Raw genomic sequence first — 24,588 nt, 5'->3', positions numbered from 1 at the left:
ACGAAGGTATTTTTTGCAGCATGAGTGAAGGATGCTTTGTTGCAAAATAGGAAGCCAATTCTAGATTTAATTTTGGATTGGAGATGCTTAATGTGAGTCTGGAAGGAGAGTTTACAGTCTAACCAGACACCTAGGTATTTGTAGTTGTCCACATATTCTAAGTCAGAACCGTCCAGAGTAGTGATGCTGGACGGGCGGGCAGGTGTGGACAGCGATCGGTTGAAGAGCATGCATTTAGTTTTACTTGCATTTAATAGCAGTTGGAGGCAGCGGAAGGAGAGTTGTATGGCATTGAAGCTTGTCTGGAGGTTAGTTAACACAGTGTCCAACGAAGGGCCAGAAGTATACAGAATTGTGTCGTCTGCGTAGAGGTGGATCAGAGAATCACCAGCAGCAAGAGCGACATCATTGATGTATACATAGAAAAGAGTCGGCCAGAGAATTAAACCCTGTTGCACACCCATAGAGACTGCCAGCGGTCTGGACAACAGGCCCTCCGATTTGACACACTGAACTCTATCAATGAAGTAGTTGGTGAACCAGGTGAGGCAATCATTTGAGAAACCAAGGCTGTTGATTCTGCCGATAAGAATGTGGTGATTGACAGAGTCGAAAGCCTTGCCCAGGTCGATGAATACGGCTGCACAGTATTGTCTATTATCGATGGCGGTTAGTACCTTGAGCGTGGCTGAGGTGCACCCATGACCAGCTCTGAAACCAGATTGCATAGTGGAAAAGGTACGGTGGGATTCGAAATGGTCGGTAATCTGTTTGTTAACTTGGCTTTCAAAGACTTCAGAAAGGCAGGGTAGAATGGATATAGGTCTGTAGCAGTTTGGGTCAAGAGTGTCTCTCCCTTTGAAGAGGGGGATGACCGCGGCTTCTTTCCAATCTTTGGGAATCTCAGACGATATGAAAGAGAGGTTGAACGGGCTAGTAATGGGGTTTGCAACAATGGCGTCGGGATCATTTTAGAAAGAGAGGGTCCAGATTGTCTAGCCCGGCTGATTTGTAGGGGTCCATATATTTGCAGCACTTTCAGAACATCAGCTATCTGGATTTGGGTGATGGAGAAGTGGGGGAGGTTTGGGCGAGTTGCTGTGGGGGGTGTAGGGCTGTTGACAGGGGTAGGGATAGGCAGGTGGAAAGCATGGCCAGCCGTAGAAAAATGCTTATTGAAATTTTCCTTACCGCCTGTGTGTATTGGTTCCTAACTTCCCTGAAAAGTTGCATATCACGGGGGCTGTTTGATGCTAATGCAGAACGCCACAGGATGTTTTTGTGCTTGTCAAGGGCAGTCAGGTCTGGAGAGAACCAAGGGCTATATCTGTTCCTGTTTCCAATGTTTTTTGAATGGGGCATGCTTATTTAACTTCTTAGTGATCCCTCCTGCTCGAATCCCGTTAACGGGATTGATTTGACAACATCCAGTGAAATTGCAGCGCACCAAATTCAAAAACAGAAATACTCATAATAAAAATTCATAAAACATACAAGTGTTATGCTTCAAAATAAAGCTTCACTTCTTGTGTCAGATTTCAAAAAGGCTTTTCGGCGAAAGCAGACCATGCGATTATCTGGGACAATCACATGAAAATCAGATTTCAACCAGGCGGGTACGCGACAAAAGTCAGAAATAGCTATATAATTAATGCCTTACCTTTGAAGATATTTTTCTGTTGGCACTCCAAAATGTCACAGATACGTCACCTTTTGTTCGATAATGTCCTTCTTTATGTCCCAAAATGTCCATTTACACCGGTTTCAACTCGCACCACATGACTACAAAGTATCTAATAAGTTAAACTTGGTCCAAACAACGTTCCTAATCCAACCTTAGGTATCCTAAAACATAAAAAATAGATACAATTTACAATGGAATATACTGTGTTCAATACCGAAATACAACGTGAAGCGCGTTCCAGTTCACGCGCACCAAACTGAAGAGTCCACTTGGCTTGACACTCACAAAGAACACTACTTCCTCATTTCTCAAAAGAAAAGCATCAACCAATTTCTAAAGACTGTTGACATCTAGTGGAAGCCATAGGAACTGCAACCAGGATCCTATGGCTAAATAGAGCTTCCCATAGAAAACCAAAGGATGAGGTCAATATCCTTCCAGGATACCCAGGCCAGGTCGATTAGAAAGGCCTGCTCGCTGAAGTGTTTTAGGGAGTGTTTGACAGTGATGAGGGGAGGTCGTTTGCCCGCAGACCCATTACGGATGCAGGCAATGAGGCAGTGATCGCTGAAATCTTGGTTGAAAACAGCAGAGGTGTATTTGGAAGGCAAGTTGGTTAGGAGGAGGTCTATGAGGGTGCCCGTGTTTACAGCTTTGGGGTGGTACCTGGTAGGTTCATTGGTAATTTGTGTGAGATTGAGGGCATCAATCTTAGATTGTAGGATGGCTGGGGTGTTAAGCATATCCCAGTTTAGGTCACCTAACAGCACGAGCTCTGAAGATATATGGGGGGCAATCAGTTCACATATTGTGTCCAGGGCACAGCTGGGGGCAGAGGGTGGTCTATAATAGCAGCAACAGTGAGAGACTTGTTTCTGGAAAGGTGGATTTTTTAAAGTAGAAGCTCGAATTGTTTGGGTACAGACCTGGATAGCAAGACAGAACTCTGCAGGCTATTTCTACAGTAGATGGCAACCCCGCCCCCTTTGGCAGTTCTATCTTGTCTGAAAATGTTATAGTTAGGGATGGAAATGTCCGTTTTTTTGGTGACCTTCCTAAGCCAGGATTCAGACACAACTAGGACATCCGGGTTGGCAGAGTGTGCTAAAGCAGTGAATAAAACCAATTTATGGAGTAGGCTTCTAATGTTAACATGCATGAAACCAAGGCTTTTACGGTTACAGAAGTCAACAAATGAGAGCACCTGGGGAATAGGAGTGGAGCTAGGCACTGCAGGGTCTGGATTAATCCCCGAGCTGACAAGGTAAAAACCCTGTCGTTCTGCACCTGAACAAGGCAGTTAACCCACTGTTCCTATGCAGTCATTGTAAATAAGAATGTGTTCTTTACTGACTTGCCAAGTTAAATAAAGGTTCAATTAAAACAAATACTTAATGTTGACTAAATTCATGCTAATGTTGAGTTTTTGATCTAGCGCCCAATTGACTCCCATTCACCCTTTGATGGAGACCTCTGCTTGTCCCAGAACTGCCCAGAATGCACCTCGCGGCCCATTGAAGTAGCATGGGCAACGTACACGATGGCCGTTAATGCGATTCCGAGTTTCCCACCTCCTCAAAAGTATCTCTGACTCAGCTCAACGAACGAAGAGACATGAGAGCTGTTAGCTACTTTTCATCACTCAGAGAACATTTTTTTCTTATGAAATAATGTGTTATATTTGATGAGGTTGAAGTACTTCTGACACCATGTTATGATCTTAGTCAGATTTGAACGTAATGCGCAGCAAGGCACGAGCAAATGGCTCAGCTTCAAAATGTTAGTGATCAATTTAGTCATACCAGAGCCCTACCTGTAACCTAGTTATTGATGAAGAAACAGGCCCTACCTGTACTCTAGTTATTAATGAAGAAACAGGCCCTACCTGTACCCTAGTTATTGATGAAGAAACAGGCCCTACCTGTACCCTAGTTATTGATGAAGAAACAGGCCCTACCTGTACCCTAGTTACTGATGAAGAAACAGGCCCTACCTGTACCCTGGCTATTGATGAAGAAACAGGCCCTACCTGTACTCTAGTTATTGATGCATAATGTCTGGGCCCATCGGACTCGGTTCAGGGAATTTTAGGAAAGATATCTGGCCTGGTCCATGCTGTGCTCTCATTGGAAAGCACTTAGCTACCACTTAGATGATTCATCTGCTCCACACACACACCATGGGCAGATGCACACACACAGTGACTCTGAATGAAATTGTGTTTCTCTTCTACCTTGGTTCCACTCTCTGACTTAATGAGCTTTCTTTCTCTCTCTCTCTGTCTCTCTTTGTTTCTCTCTCTGTCTCTCTTTGTCTCTGTTTCTCTCTCTCTTTGTCTCTGTTTCTCTCTCTCTTTGTCTCTGTTTCTCTGTCTCTCTTTGTTTATCTCTCTGTCTCTCTCTGTATCTCTGTCTCTCTGTCTCTCTCTCTATCTGTTTCTGTCTCTCTTTCTCTCTCTCTCTTTCTCTCTCTGTCTTTGTCTCCTCTCTCTGTCTCTCTCTCTGTCTCTCTCCCTCTGTGTCTCTCTCTCTTTCTCTGTCTCTCTCTCACTCACTCTCTCTCTGTCTCAATTCAATTTCAATTGAAGGACTTAATTGGCATGGGAAACATATGTTGACATTGCCAAAGCAAGTGAAATAGATAATAAACACTTAGTGAAATAAACAATAAAAATGAACAGTAAACATTACACTCACAGAAATTCCAATTAAAATGTCATATGTAAATTTACAGTGTTGTAATGGTGTAAAAATAGTTAAATTACAAAAGGGAAAATAAATAAACATAAATATGGGTTGTATTTACAATGGTGTTTGTTCTTCACTGGTTGCCCTTTTCTCGTGGCAACAGGTCACAAATCTTGCTGCTGTGATGTCACACTGTGGTATTTCACCCAGGAGATATGGGAGTTTATCAAAACTGTATTTGTTTTCCATTGTTTTTTGTGGGTCTGCGTAATCTGAGGGAAATATGTGTCTCTAATATGGTCATACATTTGGCAGGAGGTTAGGAAGTGCAGCTCAGTTTCCACCTCATTTTGTGGGCAGTGAGCACATAGCCTGTCTTCTCTTGAGAGCCAGGTCTGCCTACGGCGGCCTCTCTCAATAGCAATGCTATGCTCACTGAGTCTTTACACAGTCAACGCTTTCCTTAATTTAGGGTCAGTCACAGTGGTCATGTATTCTGCTACTGTGTACTCTCTGTTTATGGCCAAATAGCATTCACTCTCTGTCTCTTTCTCTAACTCTCCTCCCTCTCTGTCTTGCTCCCTCTCTCTATATATTTCTGTATAGTGTTTTACACTTTCCATGTCTCCTGACCCACAGTGATGACAGAGTCTGTCCTCTCTGGCTTCCTGACACACAGTGATGACAGAGTCTGTCCTCTCTGGCTTCCTGACACATAGTGATGACAGAGTCTGTCCTCTCTGGCTTCCTGACACATAGTGATGACAGAGTCTGTCCTCTCTGGCTTCCTGACCCACAGTGATGACAGAGTCTGTCCTTTCTGGCTTCCTGACCCACAGTGATGACAGAGTCTGTCCTCTCTGGCTTCCTGACACACAGTGATGACAGAGTCTGTCCTTTCTGGTTTCCTGACCCACAGTGATGACAGAGTATGTCCTCTCTGGCTTCCTGACACACAGTGATGACAGAGTCTGTCCTCTCTGGCTTCCTGACACACAGTGATGACAGAGTCTGTCCTCTCTGGCTTCCTGACCCACAGTGATGACAGAGTCTGTCCTCTCTGGCTTCCTGACCCACAGTGATGACAGAGTCTGTCCTCTCTGGCTTCCTGACACACAGTGATGACAGAGTCTGTCCTTTCTGGTTTCCTGACCCACAGTGATGACAGAGTCTGTCCTCTCTGGCTTCCTGACACACAGTGATGACAGAGTCTGTCCTCTCTGGCTTCCTGACACACAGTGATGACAGAGTCTGTCCTCTCTGGCTTCCTGACCCACAGTGATGACAGAGTCTGTCCTCTCTGGCTTCCTGACCCACAGTGATGACAGAGTCTGTCCTCTCTGGCTTCCTGACACACAGTGATGACAGAGTCTGTCCTCTCTGGCAATGTGTTGTTGTTGATGGTGTCCAGTTTCACTTGCCAGGCTATGATCACTAATTCTGTATAAGGTTTTTCTTTGTTTGGGGTCTTCTACAATGCTCTCTCCTTCTCTCCTCCAGGCACCATCGAGGCGTGTCTGAGCCACCTGTTGAAACGGCGAGCGGCGGGCTTCCTGCGCAGCGACAAGATCGGCGCCCTTTTCACCAAGATCGGCAAGGTCAACGCCACGGCCGGAGAGGTGTGCCGGAAGGTCCAGGAGCAGCTCACACAGCAGGCAGAGGTCATCAGGTACTGATTGACCTTTGAACTTTTACCCCTTACACCTGACCTCATAGCACTACCTCCAATCTACAGGAGAAATATGTGAAATCAGTGATGTAATATTGATGTATAGACATTATGTAGTTAATACATCTAGGGTTTTCTTGTTTTCCTTCCTTGTTTCCACACCTTCACTGACAGTGTAGCATGGTAGAACCACAGTGAAGAGACAGTGTAGCAGGGTAGAACCACAGTGAAGAGACAGTGTAGCAGGGTAGAGCCACAGTGAAGAGACAGTGTAGCATGGTAGAACCACAGTGAAGAGACAGTGTAGCAGGGTAGAACCACAGTGAAGAGACAGTGTAGCATGGTAGAACCACAGTGAAGAGACAGTGTAGCAGGGTAGAACCACAGTGAAGAGACAGTGTAGCATGGTAGAGCCACAGTGAAGAGACAGTGTAGCAGGGTAGAACCACAGTGAAGAGACAGTGTAGCAGGGTAGAGCCACAGTGAAGAGACAGTGTAGCAGGGTAGAACCACAGTGAAGAGACAGTGTAGCATGGTAGAGCCACAGTGAAGAGACAGTGTAGCAGGGTAGAACCACAGTGAAGAGACAGTGTAGCAGGGTAGAGCCACAGTGAAGAGACAGTGTAGCAGGGTAGAACCACAGTGAAGAGACAGTGTAGCATGGTAGAGCCACAGTGAAGAGACAGTGTAGCATGGTAGAACCACACAGTGCAGAGACAGTGTAGCATGGTAGAACCACAGTGAAGAGACAGTGTAGCATGGTAGAACCACAGTGAAGAGACAGTGTAGCATGGTAGAACCACAGTGAAGAGACAGTGTAGCATGGTAGAACCACAGTGAAGAGACAGTGTAGCATGGTAGAACCACACAGTGAAGAGACAGTGTAGCATGGTAGAACCACACAGTGCAGAGACAGTGTAGCATGGTAGAACCACACAGTGCAGAGACAGTGTAGCATGGTAGAACCACAGTGAAGAGACAGTGTAGCATGGTAGAACCACACAGTGCAGAGACAGTGTAGCATGGTAGAACCACACAGTGCAGAGACAGTGTAGCAGGGTAGAACCACAGTGAAGAGACAGTGTAGCAGGGTAGAACCACAGTGAAGAGACAGTGTAGCATGGTAGAACCACACAGTGAAGAGACAGTGTAGCAGGGTAGAACCACACAGTGAAGAGACAGTGTAGCATGGTAGAACCACACAGTGAAGAGACAGTGTAGCATGGTATAACCACAGTGGAGAGACAGTGTAGCATGGTAGAACCACAGTGAAGAGACAGTGTAGCATGGTAGAACCACAGTGAAGAGACAGTGTAGCATGGTAGAACCACACAGTGCAGAGACAGTGTAGCATGGTAGAACCACACAGTGTAGCATGGTAGAACCACACAGTGAAGAGACAGTGTAGCATGGTAGAACCACACAGTGAAGGGACAGTGTAGCATGGTAGAACCACACAGTGCAGAGACAGTGTAGCATGGTAGAACCACAGTGAAGAGACAGTGTAGCATGGTAGAACCACACAGTGTAGCATGGTAGAACCACAGTGGGAAGAGACAGTGTAGCATAGTAGAACCACACAGTGTAGCATGGTGAGCCCTGTCATAGTACTTACTGTAGAGACAACACACACACAACACAACACAACACAACAACACACCACACCACAACACAACACAACACACACACACACACACACACCACAACACAACACAACACACACCACAACGCAATACAGCACACACACACACACACACACACACACACACACCACAACGCAACACAACACACACACACACACACAGACAGACAGAGACAAAAAGAGCGATAAGGGGCGATAAGTGGCAAAGCCCAGATGTGTGTCCTGTCTGTCTGTAAGTGTGTCTGTACAAAACGATAACGGAAGGCGTGTGTGTTATGTGAATTGTGTGTCCGTATGTGTGTCTGTGTGTCCGTATGTGTTCACAAAACTATTTCTCCCAAGCAGATTTGTAGTAGGAGTGTTTACACAGCAACAATATAAATGATGAAGTTCTTGTACGCAACAGGCAGGGAGACAGGCAGGGAGACAGGCAGGGAGACAGGCAGGGAGGAACTGAGACAGGCAGGGAGACAGGCAGGGAGACAGGCAGGGAGGAACTGAGACAGGCAGGGAGACAGGCATGGAGACAGGCAGGGAGGGACTGAGACAGGCAGGGAGACAGGCAGGGACACAGGCAGGGAGACAGGCAGGGAGACAGGCAGGGAGACAGGCAGGGAGGAACTGAGACAGGCAGGGAGACAGGCAGGGAGACAGGCAGGGAGGGACTGAGACAGGCAGGGAGACAGGCAGGGAGACAGGCAGGGAGACAGGCAGGGAGACAGGCAGGGAGGGACTGAGACAGGCAGGGAGACAGGCAGGGAGACAGGCAGGGAGACAGGCAGGGAGGAACTGAGACAGGCAGGGAGACAGGAAGGGAGACAGGCAGGGAGGGACTGAGACAGGAAGGGAGACAGGCAGGGAGGGACTGAGACAGGCAGGGAGACAGGCAGGGAGGGACTGAGACAGGCAGGGAGACAGGCAGGGAGGAACTGAGACAGGCAGGGAGGGACTGAGACAGGCAAGAAGAGAGGCAAGAAGACAGGCAGGGAAGGACTGAGACAGGAGACAGGCAGGGAGACAGGCAGGGAGACAGGCAGGGAGGGACTGAGACAGGCAGGGAGGGACTGAGACAGGCAAGAAGAGAAGCAAGAAGACAGGCAGGGAAGGACTGAGACAGGAAATGAGACAGGAAGGGAGACAGGCAGGGAGGGACTGAGACAGGCAGGGAGACAGGCAGGGAGGGACTGAGACAGGCAGGGAGAGAGGCATGGAGGGACTGAGACAGGAAGGGAGACAGGCAGGGAGAGAGGCATGGAGGGTCTGAGACAGGCAGGGAGGCAGGCAGGGAGGGAGACAGGCAGGGAGACAGGTAGGTAGACAGGCAGGGAGGGAGGGAGGCTGTTTGTTAGCCCATGAACAGACCATTAGGCTGATCCACATGGCCACTGGGGGGTGGGGTGTAAGGGGGGGGGGGGCAGAACACATGCCCGCACACACGCATGCATGCACTCACACACACATACTCTCTTCCTGTATCCTCTCATCTCATCTCATCTCCTAATGGCTTATTGCAGTCAGACAGCTGTGAACGTAGAGACAGAATATGTAGATTATATGAGTGCTGTGCTTTTCACTACTAGTGTTTCTCTGGGGGGGGGGGGGGGGGGGGGGTCCCAAATTACATGTTGTTTAGTCATATAGCTGTATCCCCCCCCCCCATGCCGTCTCCCTCTCCTCTCCTTCCCCAGTGGTTCCCAAACGTTTTACAGTCCTGTACACTGTCAAATGTAGTTTTTTGCCATCATTGTAAGCCTGCCATACACACACACACACTGTACGATACGTTTATTAAACAGAAGAATGAGTGTAAGTTTTTGTCACAACCCGGCTCGTGGGAAGTGACAAAGAGCTCTTATAGGACCAGGGCACAAATAATAATATTATAATAATAATCATTTTGCTCTTTATTTAACCATCTTACATATAAAACCTTATTTGTTCATCGAAAATAGTGAATAACTCACCACAGGTTAATGAGAAGGGTGTGCTTTAAAGGATGCACATAACTCTGCAATGTTGGGTTGTATTGGAGAGAGTCTAATTTTTCACACACAGTCTGTGCCTGTATTTAGTGCTAGTGAGGGCCGAGAATGCTTGTGCTAGTGAGGGCAGAGAATCCACTCTCACATAGGTACGTGGTAGCAAAGGGCATCAGTGTCTTAACAGCACGATTTGCCAACGCAGGATACTCTGAGCACAGCCCCATCCAGAAATCTGGCAGTGGCTTCTGATTAAATTACATTTTCACAGAACCGCTTGTTGCAATTTGGATGAGGCTCTCTTGTTCAGATATCGGTAAGTGGACTGGAGGCAGGGCATGAAAGGGATAACGAATCCAGTTGTTTGTGTCACCCATTTCGGGAGAGTACCCGCGTAATTGTGCACCCAGCTCACTCAGGTGTGTTGTCCTTGTTAATGAAGACAGAGAAGAGCTCCAACTTCTTAATCATGGCCTCAATTTTGTCCCGCACATTGAATATAGTTGTGGAGAGTCCCTGTCATCCTAGATTCAGATCATTCAGGTGAGAAAAAACATCACCCAGATTTGGCCAGGCGTGTGAGAAACCCGTCATCCTGCAAGCGGTCAGATAAGTGGAAATGATGGTCAGTAAAGAAAACTTGAAGCTCGTCTCTCAATTAAAAAAAAACCTGTCAATACTTATTCCCTTGATAACCAACTCACATCTCTGTATGTTGTAAAAGCGTTACAAGGTCGCTGCCCACATCATTAATGCAGAAAATACAGTCATCAGTACAGATACCAACACATCTTGACCACCAAAGTCCATTTGATGTCACAAAGCTGTCCAGTACTTTAAAAATATCCTCTCATGTTGTCCTGGTTTCCAGTGGTTTGCAGAAGAGAATGTCTTCCTTAATTGACCCCCATAAATGTAACGGACATATACCAGGAGCTGTTGACTCATCCAGCTGTAATATATATAATTCACTGGCTTGTATGCGAAGCAGTAATTGTTTCAAAACATCTCCTGCCATGTCACTGATGTGTCATGAAACAGTGTTGTTTGATGAAGGCATCGTCTGTATAGTTGTTTTGTCCTTTTCCCCCAACATTGTCCCAGTCATATCCACGGCAGTAGGAAGAATGAAGTCCTCCACAATAGTATGGGTCTTGCCTGTCCTAGCCAGTCCTCCACAATAGTATGGGTCTTGTCTGTCCTAGCCATTCCTCTACAATAGTATGGGTCTTGCCTGTCCTAGCCACACCTCCACAATAGTATGGGTCTTGTCTGTCCTAGCCACTCCTCTACAATAGTATAAGGCTTGCCTGTCCCAGCCACACCTCCACAATAGTATGGGTCTTGTCTGTCCTAGCCATTCCTCTACAATAGTATGGGTCTTGCCTGTCCTAGCCACACCTCCACAATAGTATGGGTCTTGTCTGTCCTAGCCACTCCTCTACAATAGTATAAGGCTTGCCTGTCCCAGCCACTCTGTAACTCACCATATAAGACGTTTCTAGCCCCTTCTTATTAATGGAATCTGTTGTTTTAATACATGTTCTACTACTCAGAAGTTGTCTTAATTCTCACTCAAAATGGCATGTTTTGTTTCTAAATGTCTGAGCTAGAGTGAAGCTTTCATCGAGTTGTGAGATAATACTGTAGCACATATAACACACTGTTGCTGAGGAAAGGCACTACTCCCAATATAAGTGAACCCCAAATCAATGTAGTTCTCATCATATTTACACCTCTTCGATGGTCCAACATCCCTGTCTGTTGTTCTGTGCTTTCCCGGGTAAAGGGGCAGTAGCTCTTCGGCTGCATCAGATTCACAACTGTCGGTGTCCTCTCGTCTCCTTCTCCACCTCTCCTCCCCTCCCTCTTTCTCTCCTCTCCACCTCCTTAACCAATCCTCAGCTCTCCTTCCCCACCTCTCATCCCTCTCACCCATCCTCTCCTCTCCTTCCCCTAACCAATTCTCCCTTCTCCTTCCCTTCACCCATCCTCGGGACTCATCGCTAGAGAGAGAGAAAGAGCAGAGCGATGAGAGAGAGATAAAGCCCTTAGAATTGAATTTAGATAAGAGCGAAATATAGAAGTGAGAGCGAAAGAGAGCAGAGAGACAGAGAGAGAGAGACAGAGAGAGAGAGAGAGAGACAGAGAGAGAGACAGAGAGAGAGAGACAGAGAGAGAGAGACAGAGAGAGAGAGAGACAGAGAGAGAGACAGAGAGAGAGACAGAGAGAGAGACAGAGAGAGAGACAGAGAGAGAGAGAGAGACAGAGAGAGAGAGAGAGAGAGAGACAGAGAGAGAGACAGAGAGAGAGACAGAGAGAGAGACAGAGAGAGAGACAGAGAGAGAGAGAGAGAGAGAGAGAGAGAGAGAGAGACAGAAAGAGAGACAGAGAGCAGAGAGACAGAGACAGAGAGAGAGACAGAGAGAGAGACAGAGAGAGAGAGAGAGACAGAGAGACAGAGAGAGAGAGACAGAGAGAGAGACAGAGAGAGAGACAGAGAGAGAGACAGAGAGAGAGAGAGAGAGAGAGAGACAGAGAGAGAGACAGAGAGAGAGAGAGAGAGAGAGAGAGAGAGACAGAAAGAGAGACAGAGAGCAGAGAGACAGAGACAGAGAGAGAGACAGAGAGAGAGACAGAGAGAGAGAGAGAGACAGAGAGACAGAGAGACAGAGAGAGAGAGACAGAGAGAGAGACAGAGAGAGAGACAGAGAGAGAGACAGAGAGAGAGAGAGAGACAGAAAGAGAGACAGAGAGCAGAGAGACAGAGACAGAGAGAGAGACAGAGAGAGAGACAGAGAGAGAGAGAGAGACAGAGAGAGAGAGACAGAGAGAGAGAGAGAGAGAGAGACAGAGAGAGAGACAGAGAGAGAGAGACAGAGAGAGAGAGACAGAGAGAGAGAGACAGAGAGAGAGACAGAGAGAGAGACAGAGAGAGAGACAGAGAGAGAGAGAGAGAGACAGAAAGAGAGACAGAGAGCAGAGAGAGAGACAGAGAGAGAGAGAGAGAGAGAGAGAGAAAGAGAGACAGAGAGCAGAGAGACAGAGACAGAGAGAGATGTTAGAAGCGAGAGGAGATGTAGGGAAGAAGAGAGAAAGAGACGCTCTAAAATCTTCAGCAATGTAGGGCTCCAATTAATTTTCCAACATGAAAGATTATTCGGGATAATAACAAACGCCGCCGGGGGCTTTATAAAAGACCAAAGCTGTGTTTGAATATTCATACTAACTGAATTCAACTGAATATTCATACTAACTGAATTCAACTGAATATTCATACTAACTGAATTCAACTGAATATTCATACTAACTGAATTCAACTGAATATTCATACTAACTGAATTCAACGGAATATTCATACTAACTGAATATTCATACTAACTGAATTCAACTGAATATTCTTACTAACTGAATATTCATACTAACTGAATTCAACTGAATATTCATACTAATTGAATTCAACTGAATATTCATACTAACTGAATTCAACTGAATATTCATACTAACTGAATTCAACTGAATATTCATACTAACTGAATTCAACTGAATATTCATACTAACTGAATATTCATACTAACTGAATTCAACTGAATATTCATACTAATTGAATTCAACTGAATATTCATACTAACTGAATTCAACTGAATATTCATACTAACTGAATATTCATACTAACTGAATTCAACTGAATATTCATACTAATTGAATTCAACTGAATATTCATACTAACTGAATTCAACTGAATATTCATACTAACTGAATTCAACTGAATATTCAACTGAATTGAGTATATAGTATGCTCATTGGTCATCGTACTGTGTGGATATAGTTAGTATGTCAAAAGTTCCCGGATGTCGTACTAAATTCGCCAAAATACGAAGTATTTGATAAGCAGTGGACACTATTTCTGTGCTTCTAGGGCCCATAATGCAATTCTTCAGAAAATGGGCGTGGTTTCACAACGTTTTCAGATTTGAAGAAATGGAGGAAAATATGCAGCCGTAGTCTTGAAGAGAGCGGACAGAAATTCACTGCTTTAACTAATTATGACTAATGTTAAGAAAATGTTGAGCAATGTAATTAAGTAATGACTTTTCGGCCTCCCGGGTGGCGGAGTGGTTAAGGGCGCTGTACTGCAGCGCTAGCTGTGCCACCAGAGACTCTGGGTTCGCGCTCAGGCTCTGTCGTAACCGGCCGCGACCGGGAGGTCCGTGGGGCGACGCACAATTGGCCTAGCGTCGTCCGGGTTAGGGAGGGTTTGGCCGGTAAGGATATCCTTGTCTCATCGCGCACCAGCGACTCCTGTGGCGGGCTGGGCGCAGTGTACGCTAACCAAGGTTGCCAGGTGCACGGTGTTTTCTCTAACACATTGGTGCGGCTGGCTTCCGGGTTGGATGCGCGCTGTGTTAAGAAGCAGTGCGGCTTGGTTGCAGAGCTAGCTGTGCCACCAGAGACTCTGGGTTCGCGCTCAGGCTCTGTCGTAACCGGCCGCGACCGGGAGGTCCGTGGGGCGACGCACAATTGGCCTAGCGTCGTCCGGGTTAGGGAGGGCTTGGTCGGTAGGGATGTCCTTGTCTCATCGCGCACCAGCGACTCCTGTGGCGGACTGGGCGCAGTGTACAATAACCAAGGTTGCCAGGTGCACAGTGTTTCCTCTGACACATTGGTGCGGCTGGCTTCGGGTTGGATGGCGCTGTGTTAAGAAGCATTGCGGCTTGGTTGGGTTGTGTATCAGAGGATGCATGTACGGGAGCCCGTACGGGAGTTGTAGCGATGAGACAAGATAGTAGCTCCTAAACAATTGGACGCCACGAAATTGGGGAGGAAAAGGGGTAAAAAAAAAAATGTAATGACTTTTTAAATAAGTTACGTTACACGTTATTATGTTGGCTTGTTAGCTACGCTGTCCTTACGAACCGCATAGCATTACAGCAATATGTACCGGTGTGTTAGCTAGTTATCTAACGTTAGTTAGCTACTGGGGTGATCACTCCTTGGGTCCAAATATTGAGGAAGATGCCAGAGCTTAGGATGATGTTAAAGAGTTTAAGGAAAGCCAGTTGGAATTTGTGATCTGTATATTTTATCATTTCATTGAGGATACCATCAACACCACAGGCCTTTTTGGGGTTGGAGGGTTTGTATTTTGTCCTGTAGTTCATTCAATGTAATTGGAGAATCCAGTGGGTTCTGGTCTTTAATAGAAGATTCTAAGACGTGTATTTGATCATGTATATGTTTTTGCTGTTTGTTCTTTGTTATAGAGCCAAAAAGTTAGGAGAAGTGGTTTACCAATACTTCTCCGTTTTGGATAGATAACTCTTAGTAGAGTTGTTTGTTTAGTGTTTTCCAATTTTCCCAGAGAGTTAGAGTCTATGGATTTTTCAATTACATTGAGCTGATTTCTGACGTGCTGTTCCTTCTTCTTCCGTAGTGTATTTCTCTCTCTCTCTCGCTCTCTCTCTCTCTCTCACTCTCACACACACACACACACACACACACACACACACACACACACCCCTCAGGGAGCTGCAAACATCACCCCCTAGCCACATCTGTCACCCTTTCTCTATTTCTGTCTTCTTCTCGATCACTTTTTCTCTCTTTCTTTCTGTCTGTCCCTCCTTCTTCACATCTGTTCTATCTTACCGATACCGTTAACACCTAGCATTAACACCTACCTAGCGTTAACACCTAGCATGAGCTGCGCAGAAGTGATAATACAGTGGTAGAGGCAGGGTAGCCTAGTGGTTAGAGCGGTGGACTAGTTCAAACCCCCGAGCTGACAAGGTACGAATCTGTCGTTCTGGTCAACAGGCAGTTAACCCACTGTTCCTAGACCAGTTAACCCACTGTTCCTAGACCAGTTAACCCACTGTTCCTAGACCAGTTAACCCACTGTTCCTAGACCAATTAACCCACTGTTCCTAGACCAGTTAACCCACTGTTCCTAGACCAGTTAACCCACTGTTCCTAGACCAGTTAACCCACTGTTCATAGACCAGTTAACCCACTGTTCCTAGACCAGTTAACCCACTGTTCCTAGACCAGTTAACCCACTGTTCATAGACCGTCATTGAAAATAAGAATTTGTTCTTAACTGACTTGCCTGGTTAAATAAAGGTAAAAATAAAAAGAAAGGGCTGTGAGAGATCTTGCTGGGCGTTCAACCAATCACTACATACGCTGGCTGGACTGTGAGAGATCTTGCTGGGCGTTCAACCAATCACTACATACGCTGGCTGGACTGTGAGAGATCTTGCTGGGCGTTTAACCAATCACTACATACGCTGGCTGGACTGTGAGAGATCTTGCTGGGCGTTCAACCAATCACTACATACGCTGGCTGGACTGTGAGAGATCTTGCTGGGCGTTTAACCAATCACTACATACGCTGGCTGGACTGTGAGAGATCTTGCTGGGCGTTCAACCAATCGCTACATACGCTGGCTGGACTGTGAGAGATCTTGCTGGGCGTTTAACCAATCACTACATACGCTGGCTGGACTGTGAGAGATCTTGCTGGGCGGGCTTTGAGGAAGATGGAGGGCTGGGGTCAGGGTCCAGGGTCCAAACACTCACACACACACATGACACATGACAACACATACTTCGCACACTATTCAGACAGACACTATTCAGAAAGACTCTGTTCATACAGACACTATTCAGAGTCAAACAGACTCCATTCAGACACTATTCAGACAGACTCTATTCAGAGTCAAACAGACTCCATTCAGACTCTATTCAGACAGACTCTATTCAAACAGACTCTATTCAGACAGACTCTATTCAAACAGACTCTATTGAGACAGACACTATTCAGAGTCAAACAGACTCCATTCAGACAGACTCCATTCAGACTCTATTCAGACAGACACTATTCAGACAGACTCTATTCAGAGTCAAACAGACTCCATTCAGACTCTATTCAGACAGACTCTATTCAAACATACTCTATTCAAACAGACTCCATTCAGACTCTATTCAGACAGACTCTATTCAGACAGACTCTATTCAGACAGACTCTATTCAAACAGACTCTATTGAGACAGACACTATTCAGGTTATTCACTATTTCAGACAGATTCTATTCAGACAGACTCTATTCAAACAGACTCTATTCAAACAGACTCTATTCAAACAGACTCTATTCAAACAGACTCTATTCAAACTGACTCTATTCAAACTGACTCTATTAAAACAGACTCTATTCAAACAGACTATTCAAACTGACTCTATTCAAACAGACTCTATTCAGACAGACTCTATTCAAACAGACTCTATTCAGACAGATTCTATTCAGAAAAACTCTATTTAGACAGACTATTCAGACAGACACTGTTCAGACTCTATTCAGACAGACTGTTCAGACACTATTCAGACACTCTATTCAGACAGACACTGTTCAGACACTATTCAGACAGACTCTATTCAGACACTATTCAGACAGACTCTGTTCAGACACTATTCAGACACTCTATTCAGACAGACACTGTTCACACTATTCAGACAGACTCTATTCAGACACTATTCAGACAGACTCTGTTCAGACACTATTCAGACAGACTCTGTTCAGACTCTATTCAGACAGACTCTGTTCAGACAGGCTCTATTCAGACACTACTCAGACAGACTCTGTTCAGACACTATTCAGACAGACTCTGTTCAGACACTATTCAGACAGACTCTGTTCAGACACTATTCAGACAGACTCTGTTCAGACACTATTCAGACAGACTCTGTTCAGACAGACGCTATTCAGACAGACACTATTCAGACAGGCTCTGTTCAGACACTATTCAGACAGACTCTATTCAGACAGACTCTGTTCAGACACTATTCAGACAGACACTGTTCAGACAGACACTGTTCAGACAGACACTGTTCAGACAGACTCTATTCAGACAGACTCTGTTCAGACACTATTCAGACAGAAGCTATTACAGACAGACACTATTCAGACAGACACTGTTCAGACAGACTCTATTCGGACAGACTCTGTTCAGACACTATTCAGACAGACACTGTTCAGACAGACACTATTCAGACAGACTCTGTTCAGACACTATTCAGACAGACACTGTTCAGACAGACTCTATTCGGACAGACTCTGTTCAGACACTATTCAGACAGACACTGTTCAGACAGACTCTATTCGGACAGACTCTGTTCAGACACTATTCAGACAGACTCTATTCAGACAGACTCTGTTAAGACACTATTCAGACAGACACTATTCAGACAGACTCTAGTCAGACAGACTCTGTTCAGACAGACTCTGTTAAGACACTATTCAGACAGACTCTATTCAGACAGACTCTATTCAGACTCTATTCAGATAGTCACTATTTCAGACATACTAGTCAGACAGACTATTCAGACAGACTATTTAGATTCAGACAGACTCTATTCAGACAGACTCTATTCAGACAGACACTATTCAGACAGACACTATTCAGACAGACACTATTAAGATACACACTGTTCAGACAGACTCTATACAGAGTCAGACAGACACTATTCAGACACTATTCAGAAGGACTCTTTTCAGACAGACACGATTCAGACAGACACTATTCAGACAGACAGTATTCAGTCAGACACTATTCAGACAAATACACTATTCATTCAGACAGACACTATTCATTCAGACACACTATTCATTCAGACAGACACTATTCATTCAGACACACTATTCATTCAGACAGACTCTATTCAGACAGATTCTGTTCATTCTACAGACAATACCCCATAATGACATCACAATACCCTTTAATGACAACACAATAATGACAAAGCCAAAAACATTTTTAGACATTTTTGTACATAAAAAAAATAAATAAAAACTTAAATATTACGTTTACATAAGTATTCAGACCATTTAATCAGTACTTTGTTTAAGCACCTTTGGCAGCGATTACAACCTCGAATCTTCTTGGGTATGACACTACAAGCTTGGCACAACTGTATTTGGAGAGTTTCTCCCATTCCTCTCTGCAGATCCTCTCAATCTCTGTCAGGTTGGATGGGAAGTGTTGCTGCACAGCTATTTTCAAGTCTCTCCAGAGATTTTCAATTGGATTCAAGTCCGGGCTCTGGCTGGGCCACTCAAGGACAATGCGAGACTTGTCCAAAAAGCCACTCTGGCATTGTCTTGGCTGTGTGCTTATGGTTGTTGTCTTGTTGGAAGGTGAACCTTCGCTCCAGTCTGAGGTCCTGAGCGTTCTGGAGCAGGTTTTCATCAATGATCTCTCTGTACTTTGCTTCGTTCTTTTTTCGATCCTGACTAGTCGCCCGGTCCCTGCCGCTGAAAAACATCCCCACAGCATGATGCTACCACCACCATACTGGTGCCAGCTACCACCACCATGGTGCCAGGTTTCCTCCAATCTTGGTTTCATCTGACCAGAGAACCTTGTTTCTCATGGTCTGTGAGTCTTTTAGATGCCTTTGTCAAACTCCAAGCGGGCTGTCATGTGCCTTTCACTGAGCAGTGGCTTCCATCTGGCCACTCTACCATAAAGGCCTGATTGGTGGAATGCTGCAGAGATGGTTGTCCTTCTGGAAGGTTCTCCCATTTCCACAGAGGAACTCTGGAGCTCTGTCAGAGTGACCTTCTCCCCGATTGCTCAGTTTGGCCGGGCGACCAGCTCTAGGAAGAGTCTTGGTGGTTCCAAACTTCTTCCATTTAACAACGATGGAGTGCGCTGTGTTCTTGGGAACCTTCAATGCTGCAGAAATGTTTTGGTACCCTTCCCCAGATCTGTACCTCGACACAATCCTCGATAATTCCTTCAACCTGGTGGCTTGGCTATTGCTCTGACATACACTGTCAACTGTGGGACCTTATATAAGACAGGTGTGTGCCTTTCCAAATCATGTCCAATGAATTGAATTTACCACAGGTGGACTCCAATCAAGTTGTAGAAACATCTCAAGGATGATCAATGGAAACAGGATGCACCTGATCTCAATTTAGATTCTCATCGCAAAGGTTCTGAATACTTATGTAAATTATGTATGTATGTAAATAAGGTATTTCTGTTTTATTTTGTATACATTTGCAAACATGTCTACGTGTGTAGCTTGATTAGGATTTGTATTTATTTAATTCATTTTAGAATGAGGCGGCAGTGTAGCCTAGTGGTTAGAGCGTTGGACTAGTAACCGAAAGGTTGCAAGATCGAATCCCCAAGCTGTCGTTCTGCCCCTGAATAAGGGGCCGTCATTGAAAAATAAGAATGTGTTCTTAACTGACTTGCCTGGTTAAATAAAGGTAAAATAAAATAAAAAACAAGGCTGTAACGTAACAAAATGTAGAAAAAGACACAGTCCACACTGTCCTAGATATGTCCACATTTTTACTCTGTCTGAACTTATTTAGGCTTGCCATAACAAATGAGTTATTGACTCAAGACGTTTCAGCTTTTCCTTTTTAGCTTTTCCTTTTTAATGAATTTGTAAAAATGTCACACAAAACATATTTCCACTTTGACATTATCAATCAATCAATCAAATTTATAAAGCCCTTTTTTCATCAGCCGATTTCACAAAGTGCTGTACAAGAATCCCAGCCTAAAACCCCAAACAGCAAGCAATGCAGGTGTAGAAGCACGGTGGCTAGGAAAAAACTCCCTAGAAAGGCCCGGAACCTAGGAGGAAACCTAGAGAGGGAACCAGGCTCTGATGCGGTATTGTGTGTAGGCCCGTGACAAACAACAAGACTGGAAGTATCACCCCTCATACCCCCTGAAGCATCCCAGAAGCCCCTCTCTGTCTGTGTCTACTGCCTATGTATTCGTTTAAAATGGCACCACATTTCCTATGGGCCCTGGTCAAAAGTAACTCACCACATTTCCTATGGGCCCTGGTCAAAAGTAACTCACCACATTTCCTATGGGCCCTGGTCAAAAGTAACTCACCACATTTCCTATGGGCCCTGGTCAAAAGTAACTCACCACATTTCCTATGGGCCCTGGTCAAAAGTAACTCACCACATTTCCTATGGGCCCTGGTCAAAAGTAACTCACCACATTTCCTATGGGCCCTGGTCAAAAGTAACTCACCACATTTCCTATGGGCCCTGGTCAAAAGTAACTCACCACATTTCCTATGGCCCTGGTCAAAAGTAACTCACCACATTTCCTATGGGCCCTGGTCAAAAGTAACTCACCACATTTTCTATGGGCCCTGGTCAAAAGTAACTCACTGAATAGGGAATAGGTGGGCCACTTGGGAAGCAGGTCATATTGTTGGCCAGCGTGAGGAGTGTTCCCCATGAGCGTACTGTGGGAGTTGTCTGGTACATATACAAGTTAGTTTTTCATGTTCCTCTCCTTCTTCCTCTCTGCTTCTTCTCGGTGAGATGGAGGGTGATGGAGGGAGCTTGATTCAGTGTAGGAATTGACGGGGTTGCCTTCAAGCCCCGACTCTAGATTTAAATTTCAGAGCGGTGCGCACGTCTCGGATATAAACGCCGTCATCACGCCGGCGTATTCCTCATGTTCATTTGGTTTTGTCGGAGTAAAATTGTAAATCGTGTCGTGTCAATCTACCTTCATCTCCTGTTGACATCATCTCCTGTTGACATCATCTCCTCTTGACATTTAATGACATTTAGAATTTTGTGAAGACCTGCGACATCCATGACTTCTGACTTCAACTGTATGTACGTGTGTGTGTGTGTGTGTGTGTGTGTGTGTGTGTATGTGTGTGAAGATCCACAACAAGATCCCTTGGCAGGCTGAAGAGGCATCGTGACTGCGGCTGCCAGTTTGAGTGGGAGTAGGGTGGTAATGGGAGGCATGTGTGTGTGAGGAGGGGGGGACAGAGCCCTGAGAAGAACAATCAATGCAGGGTTTTGTAGCTGGTACAGCCGATTTTAAATTAGTGAAAAAATGAAAAGCTGTCAAACTCCTACATAACTTCTGGAGTAAAAGTGCCTTCAGAAAGTATTGAAACTTGACTTATTCCACAGCCTGAATTCAAAATGGATCAAATTTATTTTTTGTCTCATCCATATACACACACAAATCCCCATAATGACAAAGTGAAAACCTGTTTTTCAAAAACATAATTTACAAATGTATTCACACCCCTGAGTCAATATGTGTTAGAATCACCTTTGGCAACAATTACAGCTGTGAGTCTTTCTGGGTAAGCTTTGCACACCTGGATTGTACAATGCTGTTGATCATTGCTAGACATCCATTTTCAAGTCTTGCCGTAGATTTTCAAAACTAACTAGGCCACTCAAGAATATTAAATATCTTCTTGGTAAGTAACTCCAGTGTAGATTTGGCCTTGTGTTTTAGGTTATTGTCCTGCTGAAAGGTGAATTTGTCTCCCAGTGCCTGGTGGAAAGCAGACTGAACCAGGTTTTCCTCTAGGATTTTGCCTGTGCTTAGCTCTATTCCGTTTATTTTTATCCTAAAAAACTCCCCAGTCCTTGCCGATGACAAGCATACCCATAACATGATGCAGCCACAACAATGCTTGAAGATATAAAAGTGGTACTGGGGGATGTGTTGGATTTGCCCCAAACATAACGCTTTGTATTCAGGACATAAAGTTAATTTCTTTTTCCACATTTTTTACAGTTGTACTTTAGTGCCTTGTTGCAAACAGGATGTAGGTTTTGAAATATTTGTATTCTGTACAGGCTTCCTTCTTTTCACTCTGTCAATTAGGTTAGTATTGTGTTGTTGATCCATCCTCAGTTCTCTCCTATCACAGCCATTAAACTCTGTAACTGTTTCGAAGTTACCATTGGCCTCATGGTGAAATCCCTGAGCGGTTTCCTTCCTCTCCGGCAACTGAGTTAGGAAGGATACCTGTATCTTTGTAGTGACTGCCGTGTATTGATACACCATCCAAGGTGTAATTAATAACTTCACCATGCTCAAAGGGATATTCAATGTTTGCTTTGTAATTTTTGACCCATCTACCAATTGACTCAAGATACAGTGCCTTGCGAAAGTATTCGGCCCCCTTGAACTTTGCGACCTTTTGCCACATTTCAGGCTTCAAACATAAATATATAAAACTGTATTTGTTTGTGAAGAATCAACAACAAGTGGACACAATCATGAAGTGGAACGACATTTATTGGATATTTCAAACTTTTTTAACAAATCAAAAACTGAAAAATTGGGCGTGCAAAATTATTCAGCCCCCTTAAGTTAATACTTTGTAGCGCCACCTTTTGCTGCGATTACAGCTGTAAGTCGCTTGAGGTATGTCTCTATCAGTTTTGCACATCGAGAGACTGAAATTTTTTCCCATTCCTCCTTGCAAAACAGCTCGAGCTCAGTGAGGTTGGATGGAGAGCATTTGTGAACAGCAGTTTTCAGTTCTTTCCACAGATTCTCGATTGGATTCAGGTCTGGACTTTGACTTGGCCATTCTAACACCTGGATATGTTTATTTTTGAACCATTCCATTGTAGATTTTGCTTTATGTTTTGGATCATTGTCTTGTTGGAAGACAAATCTCCGTCCCAGTCTCAGGTCTTTTGCAGACTCCATCAGGTTGTCTTCCAGAATGGTCCTGTATTTGGCTCCATCCATCTTCCCATCAATTTTAACCATCTTCCCTGTCCCTGCTGAAGAAAAGCAGGCCCAAACCATGATGCTGCCAGCACCATGTTTGACAGTGGGGATGGTGTGTTCAGCTGTGTTGCTTTTACGCCAAACATAACGTTTTGCATTGTTGCCAAAAAGTTCAATTTTGGTTTCATCTGATCAGAGCACCTTCTTCCACATGTTTGGTGCGTCTCCCAGGTGGCTTGTGGCAAACTTTAAACAACACTTTTTATGGATATCTTTAAGAAATGGCTTTCTTCTTGCCACTCTTCCATAAAGGCCAGATTTGTGCATTATACGACTGATTGTTGTCCTATGGACAGAGTCTCCCACCTCAGCTGTAGATCTCTGCAGTTCATCCAGAGTGATCATGGGCCTCTTGGCTGCATCTCTGATCAGTCTTCTCCTTGTATTAGCTGAAGGTTTAGAGGGACGGCCAGGTCTTGGTAGATTTGCAGTGGTCTGATACTTCTTCCATTTCAATATTATCGCTTGCACAGTGCTCCTTGGGATGTTTAAAGCTTGGGAAATCTTTTTGTATCCAAATCCGGCTTTAAACTTCTTCACAACAGTATCCCGGACCTGCCTGGTGTGTTCCTTGTTCTTCATGATGCTCTCTGCGCTTTTAACGGACCTCTGAGACTATCACAGTGCAGGTGCATTTATACGGAGACTTGATTACACACAGGTGGATTGTATTTATCATCATTAGTCATTTAGGTCAACATTGGATCATTCAGAGATTCTCACTGAACTTCTGGAGAGAGTTTGCTGCACTGAAAGTAAAGGGGCTGAATAATTTTGCACGCCCAATTTTTCAGTTTTTGATTTGTTAAAAAAGTTTGAAATATCCAATAAATGTCGTTCCACTTCATGATTGTGTCCCACTTGTTGTTGATTCTTCACAAACAAATACAGTTTTATATCTTTATGTTTGAAGCCTGAAATGTGGCAAAAGGTCGCAAAGTTCAAGGGGGCCGAATACTTTCGCAAGGCACTGTATTTCATCTTTTCATTTTTAATTAATTTGCAAAAATGTCAAAAAACATAACTCCACTTTGACATTATGCAAGGCAAGTCAGTTAAGAACAAATTCTTATTTACAATGACGGCCCTACCAGAGAACAGTGAGTTAACCGCCTTGTTCAGGTGCAGAACGACAGTCAGCTCGGGGATTCAATCTAGCAATCTTTCGGTTACTGGCCCAACGCTCTAACCAATAGGCTACCTGCTGATTACTGGCCGTGCACCTGGCCTCTCCTCTGCACCTGACCTCTCCTCTGCACCTGACCTCTCCGCTGTACCTGGCCTCTCCTCTGCACCTGACCTCTCCTCTGCAC

At 44.9% G+C, this 24,588-nt stretch overlaps 1 protein-coding gene across 1 annotated transcript in view; it reads left to right on the top strand.

Moving 5' to 3' along the window:
- The window catches only part of LOC110513669 (small G protein signaling modulator 2), a 118,608-nt gene that overhangs the window by 26,730 nt on the left and 67,290 nt on the right, over positions 1–24,588 (top strand). Inside the window, exon 3 of the mRNA XM_090218974.1 lies at positions 5,872–6,040. Within this exon, the coding sequence (XP_090075100.1) occupies positions 5,872–6,040 (169 nt within the window). The remainder of the gene's footprint in view (positions 1–5,871; positions 6,041–24,588) is intronic.

This window comes from Oncorhynchus mykiss, chromosome 24, assembly GCF_057628025.1.
Source record: "Oncorhynchus mykiss isolate SJ-2025 chromosome 24, ASM5762802v1, whole genome shotgun sequence".
NCBI lineage: Eukaryota > Metazoa > Chordata > Actinopteri > Salmoniformes > Salmonidae > Oncorhynchus > Oncorhynchus mykiss.
The sequence above is the reverse complement of the archived record's forward strand: the minus strand, read 5'-3'. Positions and strand labels throughout refer to the sequence as shown.